The sequence below is a fragment of the Pieris napi genome, chromosome 11, assembly GCF_905475465.1.
Source record: "Pieris napi chromosome 11, ilPieNapi1.2, whole genome shotgun sequence".
Taxonomy (NCBI): domain Eukaryota; kingdom Metazoa; phylum Arthropoda; class Insecta; order Lepidoptera; family Pieridae; genus Pieris; species Pieris napi.
In genome coordinates, this window is record NC_062244.1 from 6,299,751 (window position 1) to 6,319,474 (window position 19,724).

At 33.8% G+C, this 19,724-nt stretch overlaps 1 protein-coding gene across 2 annotated transcripts; it reads right to left on the reverse strand.

Moving 5' to 3' along the window:
- Window positions 1–3,080: 3,080 nt before the first annotated feature.
- LOC125054114 (UDP-glucosyltransferase 2-like) lies at window positions 3,081–17,554 on the reverse strand. Of its 2 annotated transcripts, none has more exons than XM_047655825.1 (10): window positions 17,466–17,554; window positions 14,748–14,897; window positions 12,509–12,611; window positions 11,415–11,598; window positions 10,037–10,231; window positions 9,164–9,386; window positions 8,256–8,475; window positions 7,710–7,932; window positions 6,647–6,921; window positions 3,081–3,642 (listed from the first exon to the last, which is right to left on the reverse strand). In XM_047655825.1, exons 2-9 carry the CDS (start codon window positions 14,895–14,897, stop codon window positions 6,648–6,650), a joined length of 1,572 nt encoding a protein of 523 aa, XP_047511781.1. In that variant the 5' UTR covers window positions 17,466–17,554; the 3' UTR covers window positions 3,081–3,642; window position 6,647. The 2 variants fall into 2 exon arrangements, with proteins under 2 accessions (XP_047511781.1, XP_047511780.1); XM_047655824.1 differs by lacking the exon at window positions 17,466–17,554 and adding an exon at window positions 15,905–15,974.
- Between the last annotated feature and the right edge of the window lie 2,170 nt (window positions 17,555–19,724).

Below are 19,724 nucleotides of genomic sequence, written 5' to 3' on the forward strand. Positions count from 1 at the left end.
GAATTCCTTAGGATTTTTTATAATTATTTATTACTGTATTTTTTTTTATATAAAAGCAAAGGAATGTAATGGATGAATTAAGTTTAATGATAATTACACGACACTCACCTTTGATAACTTCAAGGATTAACAAGTATTACAGTGAAATTAGTCTCGAGAAATTTTTGCATATGTAGTGGTGTGTATATTACTCAGATCTTAGAGCGCGTTTCCACTATATCGTTCTGGCCTATACAAAAATGTTTCGATATCCTAACATTACTATTTAATATTATACTTATCCCTAGCAACACTCTGATTTTTGTTATCAATAAAAACAAGTTTTTATTTAAAAAAAAAGGTTTTGACTTTATAAAAAAAAGGTGTGTGCGCGATTCACACACGATAGAAGTGAAACTTCAAAGAGGAGAGACCGATATATATTTTTTTTTCCTTTCATCTAGGTTTTTAAAACTCCGGGGGGTCTACGGGGGGGTCAAAATTTATTTTTGGCCTAGGACGCACCGTTTCCGAGATATTTCAATCTAAAGCAAAAAATCGTCACTTGATAGTGGAAAGTGGAAACACGCACAAAACCAGAATAAACCAGTTTACGCTGTCCGCAGGTGCCACGTGCAGTCCGGCGTCAGTCGCTTGGTACTGTTAGAACATAAAGCACACATTTCATTCAAAAATTATAATTATTACGTTAATTGTTAAATTTTGTATTTGTTGATTGTTGTTATTGTTTGTTATTATTGTTATAATATTTGTTGAAGTGTTTAATTTGTGTGTAAGTGTTGCAACTTTATATTGTTAATTAAAAATGGCTCCAGTGTTAAAACATGGTCGAGGCAAGCCTTTGACTTCTCAAACTAAAGAAGTTTTGTACTGTTTGTACAAATATTTCGAAAATGAGTGTAATAACAACCCGAGCAGTATTATGACTCCCACTCAATTAGTTGCTAAATCAACGGGAATTTCAATAGCATCCGTCAGAAAGGTAGTATCAGAAAGCAAATGTCGACCTTCAGATCAGGAAGTAACATTTAAATCTCCTAAAAAGAAACCGAATCGTAAACCTACAATAGTAATCGATAACTTTGATCAGCAAGTTATCAGAAGAACAATTCATGACTTCCACATCACAAATAAAGAAATTCCCACTTTGAAAACTTTGCACGCAAAATTAAAAGAAGATATCGATTATAAAGGTTGTGTCAGCACGTTACGAAAACACGTCATGTCATTAGGTTTTAATTGGAAGCAAACAGAAGATAACCGGAAACTTCTTATGGAAAAACACGAAATTAGATACTTGCGAATTAATTATTTGATGAAAATTGCTGAATATCGTGAACAACGCCGACCAATTGTTTACACCGACGAAACATATATACATACATCACATACCCTCTCGAAATCTTGGTCAGATGGAAGCACTTCAGGTTTGAAGCAACATATATCGAAAGGCAACCGCTTAATCATTGTCCATGCCGGTGGTATGGATGGCTTTATACCAAATGCATTGCTTATGTTTAAAGCCAACCAAAAAAGTGGAGATTACCACGACAATATGAACTATGACAACTATTCAAGGTGGATTCAAACTCAATTAATACCCAACTTACAACCAAATAGTGTTGTTGTTGTTGACAACGCACCATATCATAACTCAATACAAAATCCTGCACCGAATAGTAATTCTAGAAAACAGCAAATGATTGACTGGCTGACATTGCGAAACATTGAGCATTCATCCACGTTGCTTAAGCCTCAATTATATGAACTGATTCTGCAAAACAAGGCGAGATTTGTAGAGTACAAGATAGACGAAATATTACGACAGCACGGTCATACTGTGCTGCGTTTACCACCATACCATCCGGAGTTTAATCCTATAGAAAATATATGGGGGATAGTGAAAACATATGTCGCAAAAAAGAATGTCGCAATGAATATGAAGGTTATAATGTCATTAGCTGAAGAAAAAATGAACGCCATAACTGTAGAGGAATGGAGAAAAGTTTGTCTGCATGCTATTGAGGAGGAAAACAAATATCAGGGTAGAGACGCAGCTTTAGACACAATATCAGAACGAATCATAATTAATTTAAATAATTCATCTGATGAAAGCGAGGATGGGGATGATTGTGATATGCCTGGGGTTGATGAATTATTAGAATAAAACATTTATGGCCGGAGAACACCTAATTCATACACGTCTTCACTGAAGTGAAAACCGGCATTCACTGCTTGTAATATTTGGAACTGGCTTATCTGCCTCATACAGTTCCATAGATTACAATGCAGTGGATACACATTTTCACGTCCGTATTAGTACGTAGTGCGTATGCTCAGACGTGTACGCATTTGGTGTGCTCCAGCCACAAACGTATATTACCTTTAAAAAAATAAAAACTAAAAATAAAATGTTGTTTTTTTTTTTATTTGCTGACCATACACTACTACAAACGCAAAAATTTCTCCAAGCTAATTTACCTGTACTTTATGGTATTTTAATTTAATTAACCGAAGTGTGTATTTTTTTAAGAAAATTAAAACAGTACTACCTGTTAGACACTTAAACGATGTAGAAACAATAAATTGGTCATAATTACGTGGTCGTGCAACAAGCGATATTATAACACATAATTTGTCCTGATGATAGTGGACTTTTTGGTTGTAGTTATGCTTGTATTTTTTAAAATCAAATTTTGTTTATTTATTTTCGCCTTTTGGGTAGTTTATATATATATACAGCCTTTTCTGGTTGTCTGTACTTAGTGCTAATTATACTACTCGTATAAAAATGAATTCTAATTTATATTCACACTTAAAAATGTAAATGAACTTGTGTTAACATTTTGACAGCTAATGTAAATCAGTAATCATTGTTAATTCATGCGTTTGCGTCGCCGTATTAGTATTCCTGCTGTTATTTAATATAGGTATTATTAAAATATTAAACAAAATTTAGTTTTTTTGTTATACAAAGTATCTATAGACCAAAGTCGATAATTTTTGAAACAAAAAAAATAATAGTAGGATGAAAACCATTGGAAAAGGAGGAGAATATTATAAAATGAAAGGAAAAATTATTTACGTAAAAAGTAACTTTTATTCATATGAAAATACACATACCTAATCCATTGAAAGCCAGCTTACATATTGTATAAAAATAAGCATTCATAACTAGTTATTAATTCATATTTAAATTCCTTTTTTATTCTTCAATGTGCGTGATGCACTATTTAATAATGAATTACCAAAAAGTATCGTCTGATGAACTTGCTATATGTTAATGCCATTTTCAAGGTTAATAAATATATTTTGCCACCTTTTAGTTAAATATAAATAAATTATGTCTATCTGAAGTATTTATTGCTATATTCACAAACAGGCACAAATAAAACTACTTGTATTAACGTTATTTGGCCATTGGCCATTGCTCTGACATATATATTTAAAAACGATGCAAATCATCTACGAAATCTAATACTTGATCAGTTAACAGTTGACTTAAAATCTAAAGCATAATTACTCTCTATACAGCGAACTAGCTCCCTACGTGGGATAACTAAATTAAAAAAAAAACAACAGCATCTATAGTATAAAGGCAATAAAATGGAGTTATTCCTTAAAGAGGCAATTTCCAAATATATTACTTTGAAGACTTGGAACAAATTGTAGAAAAATTCACAGATGTAGTAATTAAATCAAGTGAAATAGCAATTCCAAAAATTAAAACCGGCAAGAAAACAAAAATGGTTTGGTGGACCGAAAAACTACAGGTGCTCAAGAAACAGGTTGAGACTAGAAAGAGAAGGATAAGATGTGCCGCAGCACGCAGAAGGCAAGAGGTTGTAGGTGAATACCTTGCATTAAAACAAGAGAATGAAAACCGGATCAAACAAGCCCAAACTGAGAGCTGGAAAAAGTTCTGCGAGAAACAGGAAAGAGAGACAATGTGGGAAGGTATATATAGAGTGATAAGAGGGACAGAGACCAGAGTCCAGGATTTACCACTTCGCAGGGACGGTAGATACATTAGCGAAAGGGAGTCAGCGGAGACCTTGGCAAGAACCTTCTTCCCGGAAGACACTAGTGAGGATGAAACTGAAGACCACAAATTGATAAGAAGAAGAGCAAACACAGTAAATAAAGAGGGACATAACTTAGTCTATGATCCCCCTTTTACAATGACTGAACTCGAAACCGCCGCTCTCAGTTTCAACCCGAGGAAGGCCCCCGGAGAAGATGGCATAACGGCGGACATAAGTTGGCACGCGATAAACGCGGCGCCTAACTTATTCCTCACCGTCCTAAATAAATGCCTGGAGCTAGGGTACTTCCCCAAATTGTGGAAAAAGGCTACAATAATTGTATTGCGCAAACCTGGTAAGACAGATTATACAAACCCGAAGTCTTACAGACCCATAGGCTTACTACCTCTTCTAGGCAAAGTATACGAAAAAATGATAATCGCTCGGCTAAAGTGGCATCTAGTCCCGAAAACCTCGAAAATCCAATACGGATTCATGCCCCAGCGGAGCACTGAAGACGCCCTATATGACGCAGTCACACATATACGCGCAAAGCTGAAACAAAAGAAGATACTAACAATCGTATCACTCGATATAGAGGGCGCATTTGACAGCGCTTGGTGGCCGCAAATTAGAGTCCGACTGGCAGAAGAACAATGCCCATTAAAACTAAGGAAAGTAATGGATAGTTACTTACACGAAAGACAAATAAAATTAACCTACGCTGGACAAACGGTTGAAAAAGTAACTAACAAAGGCTGCGTTCAGGGTTCAATAGGGGGACCAACAATGTGGAATCTAATATTGGACCCGCTCCTACAGGACTTGCGAAATGGTGGTGAGTACGTCCAGGCTTTTGCGGATGACGTCGTTTTGATAGCGGAAGGAGAGACCGGTAGTGAGATCCAGCAGAACCTCAACCTAACATTGAACCGGATACATAGATGGGGTATCCTAAACAAACTGAAGTTTGCGCCACACAAGACCAAAGCCATGGTGGTGACGCGCAAACTGAAGTATGATACCCCACGGCTAAATATGAATAATGTACCGATACAGATGGATAACCACATTCGAATTCTCGGAGTTGATGTGGATGCTAGACTCACGTTTAACAGACATGTGGAGAGGGTATGCCGGAAGGCCATCCAGATATATAAGCAGCTGGCCAAAGCCGCGAAGATCGAATGGGGACTAAACCAGCAAGTTATCGCGACCGCGTACACTGCCGTTATTGAACCAATCGTAATGTATGCGGCCGCGGTGTGGGCTCCCGCGACAAATAAAATCTGTGTACGCAGAAAACTAAATCATCTTCAAAGGGGCTTTGCCCAAAAAGTAGCAAAAACTTATAGGACGACATCATTACACGCAGCAACCCTACTGGCCGGGATACTTCCACTAGACCTCCGTATTCAAGAAGCCGCTGCCTTATACGAGATAAGAAGGGGGGTCAGCACGGAAATACTGGAGGGCGAAGAATTAGAGAGGAGAGTGAAATACGTAGATCTCCCACACCCGGCGAAACAAACAAAACTGGACTACAAGATGCTCACCAATCCGGAAGAAATCGAAGGACACGGCGGCACCCAAATCTATACGGACGGCAGCAAAACAAGTATAGGAGTGGGTGCCGCTTGGACGGAATGGAAAGATGGAATGGAAATAAATAGCAAGATGATTAAGATGGCGCCCCACTGCACAGTTTTTCAAGCTGAATTGACGGCACTACGAAACGCGACTAGCCACATAAATAAAAATAAGCGTGACGCTAAAATATACAGTGATTCTAGGTCAGCATTAGATGCTATTGTGAGTGGACGATCTCTCGATCCCCAGGTAGCCGAGATCCGCCGGAGCCTGGAAGAGTGCCGCAAAAGAGGAACTCATATAAGCCTCTTCTGGGTAAAGGCGCACGTTGGTACGCCAGGGAACGAGAGGGCGGACACGTTAGCAAAAGAAGCGGCGGAAAGACTAAGGTCAAAACCTGAATACGCCGCATACCCCCTGTCATATGTAAAACATCAGATAAGGCAAAAGACTCTAGATGTATGGAATGAACGCTACCTGGGGGGTGAAACAGCTGGAACTACAAAATTATTTATCGCAAATGTTAGAACTGCGTACAAATTAATAAAAGAGAAGCGTTTCACACCCCGGATGGCGCAAATTCTTACAGGGCACGGAGCCTTTGCACATTACCTTCATAGGTTTAAAATTAGGACAAGCCCAGCATGTGACTGCGGCGATGAAGAACAAACAGTAGAACATGTGCTCATACATTGCCCTATTTTCGCATCGTCCAGGCACGACCTGGAGCAACAAATGCAGAAGACTGTAGACCGTAACGGCCTACAGGACATGTTAATAAAGCACAGATCGTGCCTGGAACGGTTCTGCGAAAAAATTGTGGAATATATAAAGGCGGCAAATAAAACCCCAAGAAGGGGTCTCGCGAGGAATTGCGTCCCGGCTCGCCCATGAATATTGTTAACAAAAATATTACAGATGTAGCCGGGGCGTCTTTCGCGAGACGTGTGATGTGCAAAGGTCCCTGGACATAATGGCAGGGGAGTAGAAAAGTGATATATTATATAAAAAAAAAAAAAAAATATATATATATTACTTTGTCTTTTCCTTCTTAACAGGCCGACGCCGACACCGCTTACAAATTATAGGCCGGAGTTTCTTCGTCACGAAGTACACAACTATTATAATCAGAGCTAATAAATCCAAGTAAAGCTTTTTATAAAGGGGTAAAGATAATCCTGGTGATCTCAAGTGGAGTGCGCCTCCGGTTGCAATCACATATTCCACCCAGTAGACCAGATCTTTGCCTGGGGTCACTTGACGGTTGTGGTATATTTCTGATATCTCTTTGGCTTTTGTCGTGTACCTATAATTTAGAAGAAAACGTACAAATATTTTGACGCAAAATAAATACGCCATTTCATCGTATCACACCCCTATCTGGACACACCGACATTATATAATAAAAAGGGTGCGTGTACTTATGTACGCGCGTAAGAAGTTATACTTCTTTGGCATAATTAAAAATAGTTTTTGATTGCATGCAAATAATTAACTACAATTAAATAATCAAAGATTGGAAAATGAGTCATTAAAGCTCAGTTTACATTTCAAAAATTAAATAAATAAATATTTATTAATATTTTTTAATATTGATTTAAATATTCAATTTAAATCACTTCTGATTATAATTCAGACGCACATATAAAATTCGCATTCATATTATGAAAACAAAATGGAAACACGTGTTTTAAATGTAGAAACTCAAAGCTTGTGGTCATACTCAAATAAATATTATAAATATAAATATAAAGTGAACAGAGGCGGCGACATGCATGCCAACATGCGCCACTAACTTCATACTGATAATTTTGTGTAACGGTGCGCGCGCATCGTAAAATTTCACTCTCATCAATTTTTCATAAAGCGCCTAAAGAAGTTTAACTTCAAAAACAAATGTCTACTTTACTATGTACATACAGTACAACGAAAATGATAATATCATAGGTAAATAAAATTGCTTTTATTCAATGAACGCCGTTTACGGTAATATATTATTTTATGTATGTCTTCAAAAAGAACACAATTATAAATAGGGTATGCCACAATTGTAGCCGTTACTATTTTAATTATTAAGTAAAAGTAAATACTTACATTGGATTTGTCTTTATCTCTTGAATCGCAGCTGTTAAATCAGAAATGATGCTATCTTCAGACCACTTTACAGTGATTCCAAAGCCCTTGTTGCTAACTGAATTCATGTTTACATATTGATCACCCATGATAGGAATTCCTATGACTGGGACACCAAAATGTATAGCTTCTGTTGTTGATAGCTGGCCACCGTGTGTAATGAAGAATTTGAGGTTTGGATGAGCTGAAAATATTAAGAATTTTGATGGTACGGTGATGATACGGTGGCTGGATTTGTTTAAACTTATTTTATTGCTGTTTAATGTATTCAATTCAATTCAATTTCTCACTTTCCATTCGAATTCCGAAATAAAGCGCACTTTTATCTGATTGATTTTGTAAATAGATAAATTCAAATCCATGTGATTCAAGCTATATAATCAAGCTATAAAATTAAACATCTTTTTGTTAATTCCCGTTCCCTACATTTTCACATTATCTTTATTCACTACACATATATGGCTAGGACATGATCAAATGTACAATCAGGCCAGGACATATACATACCTAAGATACTCTGTTGCGGTGCCCATTTTACAAGGTGGACATTCTTAGGAACACTTTCTAGGTCATCTTCAACTTTCCATATCACTGTTTCATCTAATTTTGCAAACATTTTTAGTAAACCATTTTTCATTTGCTCACTCATATCAGAACTCTTGAGATGTGAACCCATACTGAAGTATACCACTCCATATTTTGCGTTGTCCATTAACTTTTTCAGGTCCTGTGAAAACATAAATCCCTATAAGTTGAGTTGTAACAGTCAAAACGGTTAAATATTGGAAAAAACAATGTACATTAGATTTAGAACAATATTAAAATTTGATGTGTTTTCGTCACGGTTGAGTAGTATGCTTCTTGCCGATCGCATGACGTCGGGCAAATTCATGCTGCTTAGTTATATTGTACAAAAGTATTGTACGGTAAAATCTTAGGTTTTATTAACCTATCTCCATAAGAAAGTAATAATAATAATAATAATCATTATTCATTTTTCTCACAAAAACTTAGTACATAAACAAGTGACAGTTATATACTATTGTTAGCGGACTAACGCCATCTTGTAGCAGAAACCTATATAAAGCGTGACAACACCGGCGTTGACTCACTTTTATTTCGAGACTCGTGCGGAACGGACTTGTTACTAACCTAACCTCAGTAGATTTTACAAGTCTAAAGTACCTTCACGTTCTAATCTTTTGTGTTTACTAATACTATTATAAGTAAATAATTGTCTTTCTTCTATTTAGGGCCATTGCTAGATTATGTGAGACTGATGCCTGCTAAAGGTAAGAGTACCTGTGTTTCTGGTAAAAGTACATCAAGAAAAGTAAGTCACGCTGACAAACTTAGCGCGATGTAGGAGGAACCTATTTGAAACCCTTGAGCTAGTGTTACTCGTAAGAACTTACCTCTGGCAGTGGCTTAACCTCAGTACTGATATGATATCCAGCAACCAATTTGGCGTTTTGGGGCAGTTTATAAGGAGTTCCTATAGATGGATGGGAAGTAATTAACATCAATGATGCGTTGTAAACCGCCTCCTCAAAGGTAGGCAGCGTTACGCCTCGTTTTCGAGCTATTGACGTTAATGTTGACTCATAGATATCCTTCTCTTTTGGTATAATGTAATAACTGAAACGATTAATTTCGAAATGTAATATATTTTTGTTTTTATTTATGTGGTAGTGGGGCAATTGGGACAGCCCATGGACATTCCATTTTAGTGCGTTCTATTTGGTCAAAAGTGGAAAAACAATCTCCTTGATATCTTTAATAGATCAACTAATTACCCACAAAATTATACAGGGTGGTCAAAAAGTTGTGGATCAAACGCAAATAGGGGATAGATGAGGTCATCAGCTGCAAAAAATTGTTCTACGGGAGGTCTCTAAGCTCAACCCATGCAGAGTTATAATTTAATTTGTGTTTTATAAGAAAATTGACTTTTTACTATTTATAGTTCTTTATTGAGTGTATTGAAGATAATAATTAAGTTATACGATATAATTTTTTTTCAAATCAAAACTTTTTGTTTACTTCGGACCCCACTGTAAAAAAAAATTTACTCTACCGAAAAGTGACCCTGTATTACAAGTTTTGGCGCATTTCATAGGGATTCTGAAAAGGTATTACACATGGCCATGAGTGGCTCTAGTATCAGTATATTGTATTAATTAGAAACGATAGGATACGTCGCAAAAGTATAAAACTGCGGGGAGCATTGATTTATATTTTGTCAAAAAAATTATGAATGTTTTAGTCATTAAATGCATAGTGCATACCTGGATTGTATATATACCTTAACCATGGTATATAGCTCTTCAGTCCTTTGGAACAAATTAAGAGGAAGAGAGTTTGTCGAAAAGAGATCGACATTGTAAGCTGGGTTGCTTGGCCCATCAATCAGTTCTAGGACTTGCCAATGAGCTTCTGTTGAAACGACCCAAATCAGCGGTGCTCCGAATAACGGTGCAATACTGTAATTAAAAATTAGAGAATGTCATTAGACGTTTGTTTAAAGACAAAGTCAAAATTTATTAATTCATTAAAAAAGGAAAGACTCTAATTTAATGTAATTTTAATGTAATTTTTTTTACTAAAGTAGTGTGACTATGTTTGATGTCAAATATGCAATGATATAAATACATATCATGAGTAATGTATAAATATAATATAACCATTGATATATAAAAACCCAAGATGCACAGTCTCGAATAAAAGTAACGCTCGAAAGTGTCCCGAAACACTATTTCTGTCATTTTCTATAACAGTATGTCTATAACAGTATATGTTACAAACATATATTATTGCAAAATCAACCTTACGCGAATTGCTTAAAGTTGTTATTACAACGCATTGTATACGTACTTATAGCAATAAAATTTTACGACCGACCGTGGTCGGTAGGACAAGGTATTGAGTGGAGTCGAACATTACTTTTTTATTTACAACTATTTAACATAATTTTAAATTTATCCGACTTTTCGGGTGCTTTACAGCGTGCGTGGTCACGGTGACTAAAGACAAAAGGTGTTGGATGTGAAATAGTTGGAAATTTATAATAATACATAACTTTAATCCGGTTAAAAAGTTTTTTCTTTAAATTAAAAAATAATTTGTTAGTAAATATATTTGTCAAAAACTACACACAAAAAAGTTCAAAAGTACATAAATTTATTTATAAAAAAAACACAAATAAATAACATCGACTCCACTTATTAGAATTTGAAATGAGTGCACAATTTAGAATGTTGCGCTCATTTTTTGAGGACGTTTTTTAGACGTTGATTGTGCATCTTGGGTTTTTTATATATCAATGAATATAACAGGATTATTTTGGGTAGTTCTTGTCGTGGGGCATCTCTATGATATGGAAACGAAAGGAGAGCCGAGACGCGAGTCAGTTCGCGTTAATTCAATCGTTTAGGGCCTTTTAAAAGAGGCTTGCACTTTTAAAAAACCTCTTGCCTGTTATTAAAAGGCAAGGAAGTCGCGAGCCTTCTAACCTAAGGTGAGGGCCGTTGGCCTGCTGTCTATAAAAAACGACTTAGGTTAAAAATAAAACGGTCAATTTAACTAATTATTTGAGTGTAAAGTTTTCCTAACTTTTTATTTCCTATATATCAATTTGCTAATAAAAAAATTATAGGCGTTACATACCCCGCAACAAATTTGGAGTAGAACCACTCTAAAATGACTCCGTCAAACTTATGTTTTGGGTTTTCAAAAAGTTCTAACACGCCTGGATCTTCAATAACTTGTCTGTGCACTTCACACATAAATCCCATTAGGACAATAGGATCTAATTTCGCTTGCGCAATTTTTCTTATTGTTAGGTCTCCATCTGAAACAATGAAAATATAATTAATATGGTTGGAATATCTGTAATTTGATCGATTAAAAAAGCTGGTCACCACAGAACTAGGTCTAAGTATCTATTTAAAAAAAATTATCATACTTCTGTCCCTAACTATTATGTTGCCGATGTTCGGGTCTAAGATAGAGTCTCACGATGTTGTCCTTCACTTAAAAGGAAATATCCATTGAACCGGAGTTTGAACGCACCATCTTAAGGTTGAGACTCAGACTGGTATCGCTGAATATGCTTAATAAATATTATGCATTATAAATATTCTTAATACTCCTTAGTATTAAGAATATTTATAAACCTATATCGCCTGCATCATCAGCAAACCTTCACGTACATACCACACACAGCCACAGCAAAATTAGGTTTTACGTGTAAGATTTTTTTTATTATTTCCTTTTGTAAATGTTTGAACCTTTTTGTAAATATTATTTATTCCATCTTTGACTTTATGTTTAGTATAATTGATTTTGTTGTGTGTAATTTATGCTAGCTGTTAGTTTACAAACTAAATAAATGAGTGACCATGCTTACTTTAAATTCGGGTAACGTAAAAAGTACGCACTTGGCTTGCGAAGTGATAGTAAATGTAAATTTTGAATAAATTGAATATCTTTTCTTTTGACTTCCATAAGTGTACTTGGTTACCAATATGAATAAAGATATTTTGAGTAATTAAAACATAATGGTATAGTTATGATTTATGAGTATAGTTTCAAGCCTCATAAATAAAAGAAATGTTAATAGTAATCATTAGGTATGAAATTACTAAATTAATCAAATTTAATTTGAGATTTCACCTTCGCTTGTGTGCTTTTTTTGTGCTTCGTGCGTGAGTGGTTAAATCTACGTCATCTTTTTAAAATAATATAAAGACTCTACTTACGCTTGAAAAGAGATTTCTTTATCCTCTCACCTACTTTAGAAACATTTATCTCCAATAAATTTGGTACAGTTATATCTTTTGGGAAATGAGTTATATGCACAACCTGTAATTAAAAAAAAACATTGTAAGAACCGATCTTGAGCCGAAACTTTAAATTAAGAAGATAACACCCCTTAAAAGTAGTTCTTAATTGTATCAATCAATTTATGAAAATACCTGTACAGTTTTATTAGTTTAATTATATCTTAAATGGCCGACGCGTGCTTGCTACAACCATTATAATAAATATATATAAAACTTTTAAGCATTAAGCGATTAATTACTCATATTTTTTTTAGTTATTACGTTTAACTATTACAAAATTAATGAATATTCATAGGAAAATCAGCAACGACATCCCACATCATAAACTTTGCATATTTTGAGGACATAATCGCTTCATCTGCTTGGAAGTTTTTTATTGGTTCTACAAAAATAATATAAAGTCCTAGTTACGGACAATTAGTATTACAAGTAGTAATTATTCTACCCTAAATGAATGTTAATTTTAATTAATATTTACAATAACTAGTAAATCGAGACAAATACAGCCTCAATGGACCGGAAACTCTTAAATTACATAATGTTCGAATCCCAGCATAACTATTTTAACAATATATCTAAATAGTTGACTTTACATTTGGAGGTAAAATATTTGCCTTGCCTTCAATAAAAGAATGCACTTATTCGACAAAAAAACAAAAAGATAACATACATAAACACTTATTGAATAACTGCATTTGACAACCTTTATCTTCGAACATTTCTTACCAAAGATAGTATTTACAGTTGAGTAAACAATCGACAGTTATATAATCGTATAATAAACGTTAATATTATTTGTAGCTGTATTTTTTACTCGCTAAAACAAAACTAAGAAGTTTAATTAATAATTGCCGTTTGACGAAATGCTAGACTTGGCTTGGTAAAACCAATCTATTTCTGTACTTAAACTTGGTATTGCTTACTTTCCTCTAGTATCGTATACCCACGCTGCCCATAGGACATACAATAAAACTATAAAATCAACCATGGATAAAACGCAGGCTATGATCACAGCATAGCCAGTTGTGACCAGAAATATAATGTTTTTAATTATGAAATTGTTAACAGAGAACCTTACAATACCTGAATTGAAGTGAATCCGACTAATATTATAAACGCGAAAGTTTGTAAGTATGGATGGATGTTACTCTTTCACGTAAAAACTACTGAATGGATTTTAATGTAACTTTACAATAATATAACTTATATATCAGAATAACACATAGGCTACAATTTATATAGATATTTTGTAAATTATCCAAAATATCAATTAAGTAGGAAAAAAGCCCACCACAGTATATATCTTATATGTAAGCCATTATAGTCAAAATAGTGAGCCATAAATACAATAAATTGATAATTTATTTAAAATGCACATTTGGTATTAAGAAATTGATTCCTGTTTATTTTCATACTTTTTTTGCTTCTGGTTTACTTATATGTTAGGGTACAACTGTAGGGCTTAGGGATCCATAAAGTTGTTAGGGTCTTAGTTCTCACCCTCAAAATATATTAAGTTATTTAGAGCAGCTTGCTAATGCACACACTAAATTTACTACATAGATACTCCTGACACCTATCTATATAAATGAAAATTTATCGCAAGTATGCTGCTAAGCGCAAAACTCGAAGACGGCTGGGCTATTTTTTTTTGACTGGAGAAAAAATAATAGTTTTATTTTGCACTTAGATTTATATACCGAAAAGCGAAAAGACTCTATGGCATTGAATGTTCCACGTGTCCGTATGTAACTACTAAAAAGGCGAAACGAAGTTCCCGGGGGCAGCTACTTGAATAAAACTAAACATATATAGCCGCATGATCGTTGTTGGTAAACAGCCTTGATCAATCACGATGATATCACGTGATATTATATTTTTGCACTTTGGATACCATCCCTGGGGGAATAAAAGGTATAACAATAGCCGAACGATGGCGCATTGCCCGCGATTGCTATTAGTCAAATGAATAGACGAATTGCGTCTTTTACTAATGATGCTGTTGACTTTGTGATTTCTTTCTCACCACTATCTTTTTTGTAGGTGCTTATGCGCATATAAATCTTGATATCAAGATACTAGAGAGATCTATGGCTGCGCATCTTTGGTCACTCACTTCATATATATATATATATATATATTTATGTATACTCACTTCATGTCCTGCCGCTAAGAGATTGTCGACGACACCATGACCTAAAATACTGTGACTTTTTGCGTGCATAGGGAAGAACACCAACAAACGCAAAGCGTCACTATATGATGTAAATAACAATACACCAAGGAGGAAAATCTTTAACGCCATCTGAAATAATATAATGTATATACAATTTGTACAGAAGTATACAGCAGCAAAAACAGTACAAGCAATAGAGCAGCATAGCTCACAGGGCATAAGACAGAAATAATTTATTATAAAGAAATTACATTTAGTTCTTTAAATTATAAAGTTTTGACGTCGGGTGATGCCCATTAATATTGCAATATTTAATTCATAATTAATGCAAATAATTAAATAGAGATATTTTCTGCGTTGTTTAAAAAGTATGCAATAACTTTTGTAAGAGCAATGAGGTGAATGTTGTTTTTTGTCCTTAAAATTATTAACTGTGTTCGAGGCAGTTAAAATTGGGCCAAATCGCATTGATTTTACCTTGAATGATACCCAACGCATAATATGGTCTTTGGTTCACGCGAGTACTACTTTTACCTTTTACTTAAAGCTTCTTAAACGAATATAACCGCAATTATATTCTATATATAGAAATCGTTTTATATAAAGAATATAAAAAGGTACATACATAAAGTAATAAATTCACGTTAAATAAATTTTATTTAAATATCCAACACGGAACAACACAGAAAGAGAGACCTCTTATTCATAAAAACTTAATATGTCTAATAGCACTGTTATTAATACTCACTTGCGTGATAAACACGTCGTGCGTTTAAAAAAATATGGCACTTCTTTGAAGCAAATATCGTTGACGTGTGTCAGACACAAATGACTGACTATCAAGCCTATATTGCCTATCAAGAAAATCTATCGACGAAACTCAATAATATACTTATGTGGAAATGCGTAATGCCCCATTATTGGTAGTTATGACATTTTGAATTATAAAGCTTTGAACTATATTGGGCTATTGAATCAGAGAAACCACGTGTTTCAACTATGTGTATAAAATTAATCTTCAGTTTGTAATTACATTTCTTATTTCAATTCTATAGTAAATTTGCCTAGTAATCTGACGTATTTTTTAATCGTCGTCATAAATCTACCTAATCCTTATATAAAATCATAGTTTTTACCTCGATTTAGAAAAATTCAAATTACTTTATGTTCCTCACTTAATACGTCCTCAAATGTAAACAAATTGTTGCAACTGAATGCAAATACAAATTATTCGTTTTTACCGATATAAATTTTAAAAGCATTGATAAAGAGGTAAATGCTTCATGTTTTAAATATGAATTCAAGGACTCGAAGGAGCGAGTTTGGAATTCGTCGCGATCCTTGGGGTATGAAAACACAGCTTCACCGTCCGTGAACCAAATTTAAACTAATTAACAATTTAATACATAGTAAATCTCACACTTCATCCTTCTTAGGAAATTCATTCACGATCTCCGCCATTAAGTTGTGGAATACGCTGCCCGACTCCGTACGATTGGCTACCTCTCTATCATCTTTTAAAACTCTTCTGTATAATCATTTCTTAACCTTATCCTATCCTGATCAATCGTGACTTGTATAAATCTTATGTTTCCTTTTACAACACTATTTGCTGTCCATGTATTTGTAAGATTAGCTTTTAAGTTTTTAGTATGTTGTTAATATTTTTTTTTTGTATTACTATAGATTAAGGTACTATGTATATATGTATTTTTTTATATAACATTTGTTTCTGCACTTCTCGCACGAATAATGTTTCTTTTTTTTTTAGTTTTTTCTTTAACTAGGGTTGCCTGGAAGAGATCGCTTATTAGCGATAAGGCCGCCCGTTGCATCCCTTATATTTTTTTTTGTATTGTGTTTGATTTATTGTTTTTTGCAACGAAGTGTTAATAAATAAATAAATAAATTTGTTTTAATGGAAATTTTTGGGATAATGGCACATTTTTCTACCTGATTATCTCGACTTCCAGTTTTATTTTTATTTATCTGTATACATTACAATTGTCTGTTTTAAAATTACAGGAAAAGTTTACGGTATAATGCATTACCGCTGATTCAACGCGTAGGGAATTTACCTAGCTATATCACCTCATAAGTATATTTATCGGTCTTTGTTAGTGCATTGAATATAAGACGTAAATTACATTCGCAAGTTGTTCTACAAAACAAAACAATGGTCAATTTGACTTTGAAAACCAAACTGAATTTAAAACACATTTACCATTAAAAGTTACGTTATACTGACAAAATTGGTACTTCCTTAGACATTTCCATTCTGTTCTTCCACCGTCCGATCTCTTGTATTAAAAAAGTCTTAACTGTGTCTTGTATTCTAAACTTTTTTTTTTCGGAAATTTTTTACGCGTGAATATCATTTGAAAAAATATTTATTCCCTATTCCAAGGAAAAAGCTATCTCGAAAATAAAAGAAAACAAAGATTATCTTTTTGATATTGATTGTATTCTTCCTTGATACTAATTAAAATTGCACTTACATTAAGGTACATCATGAACAAAAAATATAACAGAAGCTTTCATTCTTCCTAAAGGAAAATAGTTATTAGTTACTACAGCATTAAAAAAATCAGTTTATGTACATTTCTTTTTTATTTATTTGCTACAAATGTTACTTATGCGTGCCGTTATATATCGGTTGAATTAACAAGAATGTGAGAAACAACATTAAGTACGTACCTTCTTTAATTTCTCAAATATAATAAAATTAAAAGGAATGCTCTTTTATATTTAACATCTTTTCACTTAACTTGTTTTAACGAAACAAACACATTAACTGTCTACATTTCAAGTAAATGTTGAAAAGTAACAAATTATTGTTGAGCGCCATCTATGAATAGATATAAAAACTACGCTCAAAACTTAAATTTATAAATTTAACGTTTGCTATGTTCGTAGTATTTTGAATAGATGTCACTTTTATAAGTCGTGAAGGATGACCCAAGATGTCATTCATTTAAGCATTATCCTTCTCTAGAAGATTTCTTTCTATAAGCTCTGTGAAATATATATTATTTATGTTAGAACGTCATTTAATAAAAAAAAGGAGATTTAGAATTCGGTGCATATGTATTTTTATTTAAGAAGTTTGTGAATTTTGCTATTAGCTTCGATTTTATAAATTATTAATTTTTAACATTTACGTGTAAAAAATTACTCAATTTGGCCATAGATTTGCAACTCTAATTAAATGGTTGGATATTTGCAATATTTCTTCTAGGGTGACAGTAATAAGAAGTCACCTTGTTTAATTAATCATTATATTTGGTTTTAATTATTAATAATAATATGTTAACAAGGCTCTCTTGTAAAGTTATAGCTTTAGCTTTTAGAAAACTGGAAGGACGATTGAAGATGTATTTGTTGTCTATATCCAAGATTAGGTAATGAATGCAGATTGCAGATGTTTCTAGTAGAACTCCATCATCGGTGGATCCTTATATTTACAACAATTCCTCTCCTGGTGATACAGCAAATAATGAATTCCTCTTCAAATCAAGGAGGAGCATGTTACAAAATTATAAAGGAACTGTTTTAAACAGTTATATTTCTCTTTTACTGTACAATAACTCAATCCCACGTACATTCCGAAACTTAAGAAAGTTAATTATTTTCAAAATATTAAAAAAAAAACACTCGCGACTAGACCCTTAAAATTATCGGCTGTCGTTTGATTATGATTAATGGCCTCATTGGCAAATGCACTGTTTTGATTAGTTTAGTTACGAAAACATGGCTGTATTGTACACATACTATTACTTTCTTTATATTGTGGTTAAATATACGATATACAATATACATATTTAATTCAAATGATTTTTTATTATTATTCTATGACCATTATAGTTTTCTATATTTTTTTTAATTACAATACCTATCGCATTAAAAATCATAAATTAGTTCAATAGAACTCAAGATGAATAATTTATTATATAATAATTGTCATACTTTCATTGCATTTCGGACCAAATTAAGTTGCGGTAAGTTTAAAACTAAGTTTAACCTAATACTCTAGTGTCAACTTGCTCAGAAGTTGGACAGCAAATTATAAATAATTTGACTTCATGTTTTTTTAATATGGTCGAAATTGTTTATTCTGATTTAAATAGTAAAATAGACATCGAGCTAAGATGCCGCCATGATATACCGAATTTAGAATATGCCATGATTTGGAAGAATATCCTTAGATTTTTTACAGGCCGGCAACGCACTCGCGAACCCTCTGGCATTGGGAATGTCCATGGGCGGCGGTTTCACTTAACATTAGGTGAGCCTCCTGCCCATTTGCCCCCTGTTCTATAAAAAATATGTCAAAATCAAATACGCTTTCGCTATACGGGAGTCAACTCTCGACAAAAGCTAAGGGTAATAGTGACAACGCACTGAAGTAGACTTGCAACGAATAGTATATTCGGCACTATACCGAATACTGAATATTCGGCGAGGCCCCTGATCGAATAGCCGAATATTAGGCAAAAGTATTCGGCTGGATTTTAGGGCCAAAAACTTGTACAGACGTGATTGTTTGTCAAAATACATAGAATCCTCCACTTTTCCGATTCAAAAGATGATTATGTACCACCTGTGTTATGTACCAATGACTACTTAAATGATTATAACAGAAACCATATTTCCGTATATATCAATCAATTTTAATTTTTCATTTTACCAATTATTTCTCGGTATTTGGCAATCGGCCTATTAATAATAGTAACCGAATATTCGTTGCAAGTCTACACTGAAGTATTAAGATGTTTTATAACTGTAACATTGTAATTAATAATTATCAAGGAACTACGCGCACACGTTTTGAATTTTCTGAAATAACCACGATCTATAGAGTAAACTTCATTACTGTGTCTTTAACTGCTGGGGCTTATTTTCTCATTATCAGTTTATGGCCAGCAAATGCTTCCCTGTTATAACCCATCAAACCTC

Excerpts from the sequence above, each read along its gene's own strand:
- LOC125054114 (XM_047655825.1), bottom strand. The coding sequence starts at position 14,897 with ATGGCGTTAAAGATTTTCCTCCTTGGTGTATTGTTATTTACATCATAT. Across the intron at positions 11,599-12,508 it reads AAAGAAATCTCTTTTCAAGC|ATGGAGACCTAACAATAAGA; the intron begins GTAAGTAGAGTC and ends TCATTGTTTCAG. Across the intron at positions 7,933-8,255 it reads ACCGCAACAGAGTATCTTAG|CTCATCCAAACCTCAAATTC; the intron begins GTATGTATATGT and ends TAATATTTTCAG.